The sequence below is a fragment of the Trichosurus vulpecula genome, chromosome 7, assembly GCF_011100635.1.
Source record: "Trichosurus vulpecula isolate mTriVul1 chromosome 7, mTriVul1.pri, whole genome shotgun sequence".
Taxonomy (NCBI): domain Eukaryota; kingdom Metazoa; phylum Chordata; class Mammalia; order Diprotodontia; family Phalangeridae; genus Trichosurus; species Trichosurus vulpecula.
In genome coordinates, this window is record NC_050579.1 from 23,484,101 (window position 1) to 23,495,969 (window position 11,869).

At 49.9% G+C, this 11,869-nt stretch overlaps 1 protein-coding gene across 1 annotated transcript in view; it reads right to left on the reverse strand.

The window, feature by feature from the left end:
• Positions 1 to 10,843, reverse strand: part of CASTOR2 (cytosolic arginine sensor for mTORC1 subunit 2) — a 100,441-nt gene extending 89,598 nt beyond the window's left edge. Inside the window, exon 1 of the mRNA XM_036767110.1 lies at positions 10,688 to 10,843. Coding sequence (XP_036623005.1) covers positions 10,688 to 10,800 — 113 coding nt within the window. The 5' untranslated portion in view covers positions 10,801 to 10,843. The remainder of the gene's footprint in view (positions 1 to 10,687) is intronic.
• Between the last annotated feature and the right edge of the window lie 1,026 nt (positions 10,844 to 11,869).

The window sequence follows — 11,869 nt, forward strand, 5'->3', positions numbered from 1 at the left end:
TGGGATGCTTAGCTCTGAGACGGGGAGGGGCTGATGGGAAATCAAAGCATTAAAGGGCAATAGGAATACTTGTATGTATATGCATGTCTATAAAATGTGTGTGTGTACATATACATACACACGTATATGCATACATACATAAATATATAAAAATATATCATACATAATATATAGATATTTGTAAAAAGCAGCGTATGTACCTATGCATCTATATATATCTATGCATCTATATATATACATACATAAACATATATTCATTATATATAAATACACGTACATAAACATATATTTATTATATATAATTATATAGAGGGATTTGTAAAAAGCAGTATAGGTGTGTATGTATCTGTATATGTTATCTATGCATATGTATATATACATAAACATATAAATATATTATATATAACAAATTATAGAGATAGTTGTAAAAAGCAGAGTGTATATCTATGTATCTTATATATACACACACATATAAATATATTATATAATAAATTATATTAAGATAATATTTGTAAAAAGCATGGTATGTGCATACGTATCTATGCATCTGTATGTATACATATACACACATATAAATATATAAAACATTTTCTATAAATAAATAAATCAAAACAGAGAGACATTCAGAGTATTGCAAGTCTTCTCTATCCTTCTACCTCTAAGCCAGGGCAGGGAGGGATCTGTTCAGAACAAAGGAGGAGAGAGAGAGAGGAGCAGGAGAGAGATCAGTAGATTATCCTGGCAAAGAGAAACCATTTTGAAACGTTTTTGATTGGGACCAAAGAAAAGAAACACTCCATCATTATGAGGACCAAGGTGGCTCTTAGGAGATATGAAAGCTTCCCTCCTCCCTTCTTTGCAGAGGTGAGGGACTATGGGTATGGAACATTACATAGATGGCCAGACTTGTAGTCATCTGAGCAGAACTGCTTTTTACAAGTCTTTAGATGTGGTGACAGGCAGAAAGGGGAAGATCATATTCAAAAAGTAAGTGACCAAGCCCAAACCAAAGGTATCTATGAAATATTTGTTACAACACAGGGTGAAACTCCATGAGCTTTTGGAGTAAAGCTTTTTAATAGTTGTTACAAGGGTCTGCTAGCTTCTGGGGGATAGACATGGGTGTGTATCATCAATTTAAACCAAAAAAGGTCAACAATTTAAATTTTAAAATGAAGTCTAAGGGCCAAGGCCCCTAGGGGATATCCACAGCCTCAGCACAGTACAACGGACAGGTCCAGGGTGGAATGCGGAGTCAGAGAACCTTAGAAAACCAGCTCAGCTTCCACCAGTGGTGTGCGCCTGCTCCGGGTCTCAGCCTCCTCCCCTGTAGGACGGGAGGACTGAAGTCCTTGTAAGGCTCCTTCAAGTCCAAAATGTATGAGCTTGTGGTGCGTGTCCACTCTGGATGGCCCAGCTTCTCCAAATGATCATTCTCTAGGGTCTCCACGTGTTTCCAGGTCTTGTCCCCAGAGGGACTGGGAGCTGTCTTTGGGGAACGGGTGCACGTTTTCAAGTCTTGTCTCACGGGCTGGTTGAACGGAATCTCCAGATGGAAGACGTCTGGTATCCTCTTTAGATCAGAAATCTCTTGTACAGAATCTGGAATACTTCCAGCGCTGGGGACCTCACTACCTTGCGGCATCCTCCTATCAAATCTGGATAATGTGGCCAGTCTTGATTAACAGAGGACAGAAGAAGGGCATCTGTAGCCAGGATGCACCATCCCCAGGTCACTGTATGCTGGGCCTTCAGAGTTGGTAATTCATTACTTTTGTAGTATCTCACCTTGGGAGTCAGGGCTGGTGCCTTCCTGAACCACACAAACCACGCCCAATTCTCCTGCCCAGGAAAGCAGAAGGGGTCCTGGGTCTTCATGGACAAGCCACATCCAGTCCCTGGGGGCTGCCTGCAAGGTTGAGAGCCCTCCCCCTCCAAATAGAAAGATCTTTCCCCTCTAAAGCCCTTAGAGATCATTTAGAGAGGCAGCCCAGTAGGGAGGCTGGGGGTGGGGGGTAGGCTCAGGAGTCAGGAAAACCCCATCTCGAACACTGCCCGGCTGTGAGACTTGAGCACAGGCCCTTACCTCTCTCTGTCTCAGTTTCCTCATTTGTTATATGGGGATCAACTAACAAAAAGCATTTATTACATGTTGGGCTCTGTGCCAGGTGCAAAGGACAAAAGAATCCCCGTTGGGGGGGCCCCAACCCCCCGTTCTAATGTCAGAGACAGCAACGTAAAAAATATACGCAGCCTCAGACACAGATAGACAATGACATCTACCTCACAGGGCGGGAATCAAAGGAGATTTAATATATAACATATATATGTGTGTGTGTGTGTGTGTGTGTGTCTGTTTATGTGTGTATATACCTACACAGATAAATATAAACACACCCCAAATTCCAAGGCAGACAGTGCCACAGTGTACAGATCAACGGACCTGGAGTCAGAGACCTGAGTTCAAATCTGGCAGCAGATACTAGCTGTGTGACCCTGGGCAAATCACTAAAACTGCTTGCCTCAGTTTCCTCATCTGTAAAATGGGAAAAATCCCATTTAAAAAACCAGCAACAATAATAACCTCAACTTACCTTGCAGGGTTGTAATGAGGATTAAATGAGAAAATATTTGTAAAAAGCAGTTAACAGTGTCTGGCATACAGTAGACACTTAATAAATACTTATTCCCTTCACCTTCCCCATACACATGTATGCATGAATATATACAAATATATTCACATATATACACACACATAAATATGTACCTAGTGCAAAGCCCTAAAGTGAACGTGTGTGTGTGTGTGTACACACCCCTACCCCCAGGGCTAAAAGGAACTAGTTCCATCTATTCTCTCCTCCCCCTAAAATCCACACATTTCATAGAGAAGGAAATGAGGGGCCTAGAAGATTCAGTGACTTACTGGGGTCACAAGCTGGTCATGTCCAGATGGAGCAGGGGTCTCAGGGGCCATCTAGGACCCCCCCCCCCCACCATTTTATAGATAAAGGGCCTGAAGTTACCTGGCCCAAGTCACATAGACAACAAAGGAAGACCAGATAAAAGGTTGGAGTGGTCCTCCAGGCAGGATTCTGTTGGGCCTGGAAGCTCATTCCTGCCGGAACCTGGGAGTTTCCCTCCGGTGAGCCCCGAAACCCTGAAGTTCAAAGAAACATGGAAACCAAGCGCTCCTGGGATGGCCTCTCCTTCCTGCTGTTACCTTGCAAAATTCTGGCTGACTCTGTCACTGAGCGGGGGTGGGGGGGGGTGGAGGGGGGGGTAGAGTGCGGAAAATGTAGCCCCCCAGAGCTAGAAGGGACCTTGGTGATCCATCTGCTCCAACCCCTTCATTTTACAGAGAGGGACACTGAGACTTAGCATCCCAGATCTACAGCTATTCCCTGGGGTCAGGCAAGGCCTGGGGCCTAGATGGACCTCTTGGGCCACAAAGGACTAATTACAGAGGAGCCACGAATGCTTAGAGCCTCAGTCAGCAGAGCTGGGGAAAGTTCATTCGGTTATCTCGAGCTAAGAGCCCCAGAGGTAGCCCTGAGGAGGGCATCCAGGGACAGAACCTGGGAAATCATAAGCAGGAACCAAGACTAGGGAGGCGCCAAGCCCGGCCTGGCTTTCCCCGGTCTCTCCCAGCTTGTGGTTTGGGCTCACCGAAGCCTTGCTGACTGACTGAGTGATGGCAATACCTGGGCCTCCTTCAAGAGCTGCCTTCCAAAAAAAGGGGGCTCTTGAACTGCCAGCAGTCCCCACCCCACCCCCAACTCAAGGTGCCTGGTCCCCCTCAAATTCACTACAATTCCATCAGCAAATGGGAGGGCATCCTCTCTGCAGCATTGTTTTGGGGGGAAAGGGCACTGTGACCCATCCTGTCCTCAAGGAGCCCCACAAGTAGGAAGCTTTTATAGCTGCCCCAGTGAGAAGTCATGAGGACTTGAAATAAGATGGTAGCAGTAGGGAGAAGGAAGCCATGAAGGGAACGTTCCAAAGGTTGACTCTAAAGGTCTTGGCTCCTGATTGGCTGTGGGAAGTGGTGAGAGGGATGAGTCAAGGCAGGAGGACTCCTTTCAACCTCTTCTCTAGGACCAGCCCCTTGGGGGATCTGGTGAAGCCTGTGGGTCCTTGCTTATTGCACAGGATCACGAAACCAATTGTCTCTATCAAAATACACTTTTCCCTATCAACATCTCTAAACATATTCTCACACACACACACACACACACACACACACACACACACACAAAGAATCCAGGTCTTACAGCTTTCCAGAATGATGGGGAAGAGAGGATTATGATTAATTGGCTGGAAAAGAACTTGGGGGTGAGGTGAGGGGTTGGCTGAAGAAGATGAATTTAGTTTGCAGGTGTTGAGTTACACCAGTGGAAGGGACATCTGGGTGAATCCATCCAGGGTTCTAGAGGCAGCTAGGAATCAATCAGCAAGCATTTATTAAGCACCTACTATTTGTCAGGCACTAGGCTTAGACTGAGAGAATACAAAGAATTAAACAAAGGGTGACCAAGTCACTATGTTCTAAGGGGGAAGAGATTTGAACCCAGAGCTCAGAAGAGTTCCAGACCAAAGACAATTGGTTTGAGAATATTCCCAGGGTAGAAGAGCAGAGGAGCACAGGGTGACCCCATCCAACAAAGGGAACGGTCTTTGTTCCCAACCCAGAAGAATCTCCATCTCCCCTGTCTGTCTCTGAAGCCCTTGCTTCTGAGAGTTCTCAGCACACACCCACCTGCGCTACATAACCCTCCCATAAGCCAAGGTAGAACGAGAGGGAACATCAAACTCCCCGTGGGGAGGGAGCAGGGGAAATGTGTCCACTGGGTCTCCAGAAATCCAGCCCCGGCATCTTTCAGTCACTGTTGGACCCTCTGCCCCCTTGTCCGCCTTCTCTCCCAGGGGTCGCCAGGAGACCAACCAGAGTTTGAACATTTTTAGGTATTTAACATTTATTAAAGCAGCTCCTTTTAACAAAAGCCATTTCTGGGGCACAGAGGGAGATGCTGAAGTCAAGAAAACACAGGTCAGTCCTTGCCCTGAGGGCACATGAGAGAAGGCAGGCACCCAGATAAGTGACAGAAGTATGAGGGCAGACTGGTGTTGACAAGAGACCCAGATGCCGTGAACCATGGGGGAGGGGTCAGCAGAGGCTTCCAGGAAGGTCACCTCAGATCTAGAGCCAGAAGGGACCTCCAGAGACCATCTACTCCAACACCCTCATTTTACAGACAGGGAAACTGAGGCACCAAAAGGTGAAATCATTTCTCCTAAGCACTGTAAGAGCACAGACCTTGTACTGGAAGGGACCTACAGAGACCATCTAGACCAACTCCCTCGTTTTACAGATAGGGAAACTGAAGCACCTGCCCAAGGTCACACAGGTTACTAAATGGAAGAACCAGGATTTGAACCCAGGTCCTCTGACACCAAATGCAGCAAAGGCTCTTAGATGACAGTGAAGCTGGATCTTGAAGGATGGAGTTAACCAAGTGGATGAAGTTAGGCATGGGACAGGTTTCAGGGAAACTGGTGAACAACAGAACAGAGAGAATAAGGGGCAGGATCCCTACAAAGGTGATCTGTCCTGCAAGTTAACAAAACCTAGCAAAGGCATGGTGGTGGGAGATGCTTTAGGGGAGGGGCAGCATCTGAATGTGTACAGGTCCTTTTTGTCAATCTGGGCCTCAGTTTCTCTATCTGAAAAATGAGGCCACTGGACCAGCAGAGGTACCCATGGGCATGGATGCCACGGACTTGATACCAGGAGGCCTCAGGGAAGAGGCAGCTCTGCCATCATGGGCAGGCACGGTTCAAAGGGAAGATACAAAAAGGAGAGGACGGGTGGGCTTTGATATGGGACAAAGGAAACAAAGCCAGGAAAAATATCTATGGTGACTCCAAGAATAGAAATGAAGCTATAGTGACTTGCCCAGGCATAACTCTGTCCAGAGCCCTGAAAGGTCAGTGCCTGCGTCCAGGTTGCCACAGCCAGGCTGTGTCTGAGGCAGGACTCGAACCTGACTTTTCCAGGGTGGTTCTCTGCCATGAGACTGAAGTCACAGGAGAAGCAATGGCCAACCTGGGGCCTGGAGGAAAGTGATAAAAGCCACCCAGCTCTCTGAAAGAGAGGTGGAGGCCTCAGAGGGCGGAGCCTGGCGGGTTATTTTTGGTAGGTTTTGATTAAAAAACATTTTTTTAAAAAGGGATGGTTCTAAGGGGAAATGCCTTGTGTAAAAAGCAAAAGAAATGATACAACTTTATGGGGAGGGGGGAAGGGCACAGGAATCCTATGGTATTCACAGACCTCTTTGGGGCTGGAGGGGCTCTAGGGGCCACTGAGTCCAACACTCTCATTTTATAGGACGAGGAAGCCTAGGAGGCCCTAGATGGTGAAGCTACTGGCCAGAGGTCACTCAATGAATCCACTGTGGGGTCAACACTGGAAACCCAATTTCGATATTCTTGGTGCTGTGGTGGTGTTTTTTAACTGCACCTAAGGGACAGTATAACCTTGTCTGACTGTCCCAGAGACTGTAGGGAAGGAAACTGTAGGTGATAAGTCTGGTGAGGTGACCTGGGTCCAGCTGGTAGAAGGCCTTGAATGCCAAGTGCAGGGGGCAGATGGCTTTCTGAGCAGAGGTGGGTACAGTGCTTCAAGCTCAGAGAGACCCATCTTCAGGAGAGGGACAAATGGGGATGATGTGATGGCTCCCCAGTAGCCCTGAGAATGGGTGGCAGAGATCAGCAGACTTGAGGATCCGTCCAGTCTGCCCTGGGTCCCCAATCTTGTGCTCCTGGTCCCCAATCTTGTGCCCCCAGCCAAGCAGCACTGAAGCCCTCTCTCCATTATGCAGCTAAATGCCTTAGGCACCCCTCCCCCAAAAAAAAAAACCAAATCAATACCATAGGAAAAGGTGGGTCAATCTGTGCCCCCAGGGAGCCACTCCCAACCTAACTTTCAAAACCAAACCACCCCTCCCAGTGTACTCCAGGCAGGCTCCTTTACAGGTGGGAGTCTCCAATTCAGATACAAACTCCTTGAGGGAAGGCAAGGATCTGGTTTTTAGGTTTTATAGTGTCCAGCTCAAAAGGAAGTAAGGGCTTAATTCATTCACTCATGCATTCATTCGACTCAGAAAGGAAGCCTCCCAGCAAGAACCTAGGACAGGGCCAAGGGCGAAAGAAGCCAGAAGGGGTACAAGAGGCATCTGGGAAGGGGAGAAGGACCAAGGACAGAGGCCCTGAAACCTATTATTCACTGTATCCACTCTGGGGGAAAAAAAAGACTGCTACCAGTGGTGGGTGAGAATCCAGACCTGGATGGAATCAAAGACAATCTAAATCTGCCTGTCACTGTGAATCCTAAGTGGATTGCCCCCTTCCTCTGTCTGGGTCCCGTTCCTCCTTTTTACCTTGGGGGTGGGGTGGTGGGTGTCTAAATTGGAGAAGAACTGGGTTCCTCTAGCCCTAGAACTGCGTATTCAAAGTGAGCCTGGTGGTCACAGCATCAGAACGAAAGAGTCAGAAGCCCTGTGTTCAAATGCCACCTACACCACCAGACTAGCTGTACGTACCCAGAAATCACTTAAACCTCTCGGATCCCCAATTTTCTCATGTACGAAATGGGCTCACCCACCCCCGAGACGTTGTGTAAACCTCAAAGCATGACACGAGCGTGAATTATGATGACAGCTGGTCCACTGTGCATGGCACAGCCAACATGGCAGCCCGGCTTCATGCAACATCTTGAGGGCCGACCTAGGCCCCACACTAGGCCCCAAATGTGGGCTGGAGGAACAGCCATGGAAGACAAGGAGGCCTCAACCCCCAGGACGGCGGGCCAACAGGCAACTCCTGCAGGGTCTATCGGGAATTAGAACAGGAACCAGTCAGACAGCAAGCATCTATGAGGGAGCCAGGAAGGACCGCAGACTCTGGAACTGCCCCTGCCCTCAGGGGGCTCACACTCCCTCTGCTCCACAGTCTTCCGGGGTAGGCGATTTCTCTCTTTCAAGACCAAGACTCTCCTCTATTTTTTTTTTTAATCTAAAAGGTGTGTTATTCGTTTCTTTACCTTGTCAATGAAGATCATAGCTTTAAGGTTGGAAAGAAACTCAGAGGTCATAGCTCAACCTCCTGATGTTATAGGGGGCCTGGAAAGATGAAGTGGCTTAGCAAAATAGTGGAACCAGGCTCTGAAATTAGGTCGGCACGATGCAGGGAGGAAAATTCTGGATCTGGGGTCAGAAGATCTGGGTTCAAATCATAACTCTGTTATGGGACTTCAGACAAGTCATTTCCCTTAGTTAAGATGACCTCAAAGGTCCCTTCCAGCTCTAAATCAAGGACTGAAGTTCAAAGACTTTCCCATCCCATCACCAGATGACCAAGTCTCCCCTCCCCCCCTTTTAGGAATCCTGGGGTGAGGGGGCACTAAGAAGCAGCATGAGGGAGTGGTGGTGGTCACTTGGACCACAGAAAGGTGTTTGGAAGAATTCTCTCTACTGAGGATGGGGGGGGGTGGGTCATTCCAGTACCCACACTGTCCTGCAAGGCCTGTTCGTACCTCCCTGAGGCAGGGAGCACCCTTCAGCTTTTCCAGTTTCTCCCCCATGAATCCCACCCCCTCCAGCAAAAAACTCAAGTGCAGCCTGAGTCATCCCCCCCCCCCCCCAAAGGACTACGGTACTGGCGAATCCAGGGACTGTGGGGCAAGAAGCAGAAGGGGAGAGAAAAGCAAGGGGGCTTAAGCATTGTACCCATCACTGGGAGCCAATGAGCCCAAGAGGGGTAGGGAGGTATTTTATATTGACATGACCCCCCCCCCACCAGATGATATATCCAGATCTTCAGAGTTTGGGGGGAAGCTGGGTTTTTCTTGGAGGGGGTGTTTGGGGTTTTTTTAAACAGAGAACTTGTTTAATAATTACCTTTTTAAGAAAAAAAAAACTAGGGCTGGGCTCTGCTAGCCTCAGTTACTCTGAAATTGGAGGCAAAAGCCAAATTTATATGGAGATTTCCATCCTCAAAAGCCCAGACTAAGAAAGTCAACAAGGTACTCAGTAAACAGGACCTAGGCAAACAATGCGGGGTGCATGTGTGTCTGGGGGAGCAGAGGCACAGATCTAGGGAGATTTCCAGACAAACCAGTAAGAAGTCAACCACAGTAGTTAAGACAGTCCCATTCAATGACCCTTCGAACGCTGGCGCCCCCCCCCCCCCCATCTCTAAGCCGCCAAGAAGAAACCGGTTATTTTAATTTTAACCTTGACATGCAACTTTCTTTTTTTCTGTTGTTCTTTTTGAAAGGAGGGAAAATGCAACAATAAACAACTTCCATTAGCCAGGAGCTTCTCTTCCAGGGCCCCCTCCCCCCATTTATGCCAGGATTGAAAAGGGCAGCCGATGAAAAGTGAAGTCATAAGCATTGGGAAAAACAAAACACTTAAGTTCCAGCCGGAATCTCTCTCTCTCTCACACACACACACACACACACACACACACTCTCTCACACACTCACTCACTCACTCACACACTCACACTCCCAGCCCTTCATCCACACAGCCCCAGGGCCTGACAAATAGATCCAGCCAGGGCACCCACCCAGCTTGCCAAGTCAGAGACACCTTTGGCCACTGAAGTTCTAAAGGCCTTGGAGAGGATTCCTTTTTTTTTTTTGGAGGTGGGGAGGATATCTTTCCAGCATTGCTCCCCCCCCCCAAAAAAAAACATCTCAAACATAGTGAATATAACTGCCACCTTTTGCACGGATTTGGAAACTGTTCTCCCGGGCACCATAATAATTATTAATAATGAGATTTTTTAAAGATACCCTCACCCCCCACCCCTCCAAAGCAGAAGGTTTCAGGGAGAACCGGAGCCTTTCTCCAACCCCTGGCCCCAGTCTCTTCTGAATTTCTATCAGACACCTTGACATAAACACACATTCAGGATTTTATGATTTCCTTCCCCCCCACCCCATAACTGTTCTGGGTACAGTCCCTCCCTCCGCGGCTCTCCCCCCACTCCCCCAGGCCCCCAGCTCTTTGTTGTCCCTGGAACGAACCCATTCTTTTCTTTCTCCCTCGGTCTCTCTCTCTCCCTTTTTTTTTACTTTCACTGTTTTTTCCTCTACATTCCCCACACCTGTTTTTCATTCATTCATTCATTCATTCGCGACTGCAGCCTCCTCCTCCTCCTCCCTCCTCTTCCTCCTCCTCCTCTTCCCTCCTCCCCGACTCTCCAGATTTCCAAGGGGGGGGGGGGAAGGGAGAGAGGGAGGTGGGGAGGAGAGGAGAAGAGAAGAGAGGAGGGGAGGGGGGTGGTGAGACAGACAGAGAGTGGAAAGACCCAGCCAAGGGGCAGCCCAGTCGGCTTTGTCAGACACCCCCGGCCCCCCCAGGAAGGCTCAGAGAATGCAGGGGGCAGAGCCAAGCCGGGAGAAGGAGGGGGGACAGGAGGAGGGGGGGGATCCACAGGCACGAAGTTGTTTTCCTAGCCCTCTCCGCTCCCCCCACCCCCTCCCCTCCTCCCTCCTCCCTCCTCCCCCCTCCCCGCTCCTGCAAGGGAATTAGCCCAGGGAAGCCGGCTCGGTTGCAGCCTCTTTGTCTCCCCGCGATCGGGCGCCGGGGCGCGGGTACGTGGGCCCCCCGGGCACACTCACCTGGTCTTGGAGGACAGGAAGGCAAGTTTGATGAGCCCGTAGGTAAACAGAGGCACGCTCTCCTTGGCTATGCTGGCCACTTTCAGCCGGTGTTCTAAGATGTGAAGCTCCATCTTTTCCTCTTTCTCATTGGGAGTTAGTTCATCCGAGGGGCGGACGGGGGTCTCACTCCCTTCGGCGCCCCCCACCCCGGCCCCCGCCCCCTCCCCCCCCCCACGGGGCACCGTCTGCGGGGCTGATTGGAGGGGAGGGGTTCGGCGCGGCTCCCGGGGCTGGGGGGCGCGGAGAGGGAGAAGCCCAGGGCTTGGGGGGAGAGGCGAAGGCAGCGCCCCAAAGTTGCTCGGGCTGCCCCGGCCGCGGGCGGCGGAGAGAAAGAGCGAGCTGAGGCTCGGAGCCGCCGCAGGAGGAGTTGAGGGGCAGAGGAGCCGCGCAGCTCCCGAGTGCAGAAAGCAGCTGGTGTTACAGTCTAACAAACAACTTGCCACTCAAACTCGGGCCTCGCTGCGCCTGCGCCTGCCGGCCCGGGCCTGCTGGGACTTGTAGTCTGGCCACACGCCGGGGGCGGAGTCGGGAGAGGAGGGGCGGGGAGAGGAGCGCGAGGGGAGGGGGAGGAGTGCAATTGACTCATGCCTGCCTAGTGTCCTCGAAAACAAGGAGACAGAGCTGATGTCAGCAGCTACTGCCGCGGCTGCTGCTGTGCTGCTGCTTACCAACTCCTCCTTCTCCTCCACCTCCTCCTCCTCCTCCTCCTCTTCCTCCTCCTCCTCTCCCTCTCCTTTCCCTCTCGTTATCTCCTCCTCTCTCCTCTCCTCCTCACCTCTTTCTCCTCCTCACCTCCTCCTCCTTCCCTTCCCTTCCCTTCCTCTCCATCCTCACCTCCTTCTCCTCCTCATTTTCTTCCTGGATGTTGTGATCTGGAGACCAGATCATAATCACAACTATCACAGTGATAGCAGCTAGCTTTCATGTAATAATCTAAGATTTTTAAAGCGCTTTACAAATCTCAGCACATTTGATGTTCACAATAACCCTGGGAAGTAGGGGCTATCATTACCCCCAGAGAGTTTAAGTGACTTTCTCAGAGTGCCAAACAGCTAGAATGTGTCCGAGTCTGGATTTGAACCCAGGTCCTCCTGACTCATCCAGTGACCCCCAATCATTACAAATGACAGTTGAGACAGA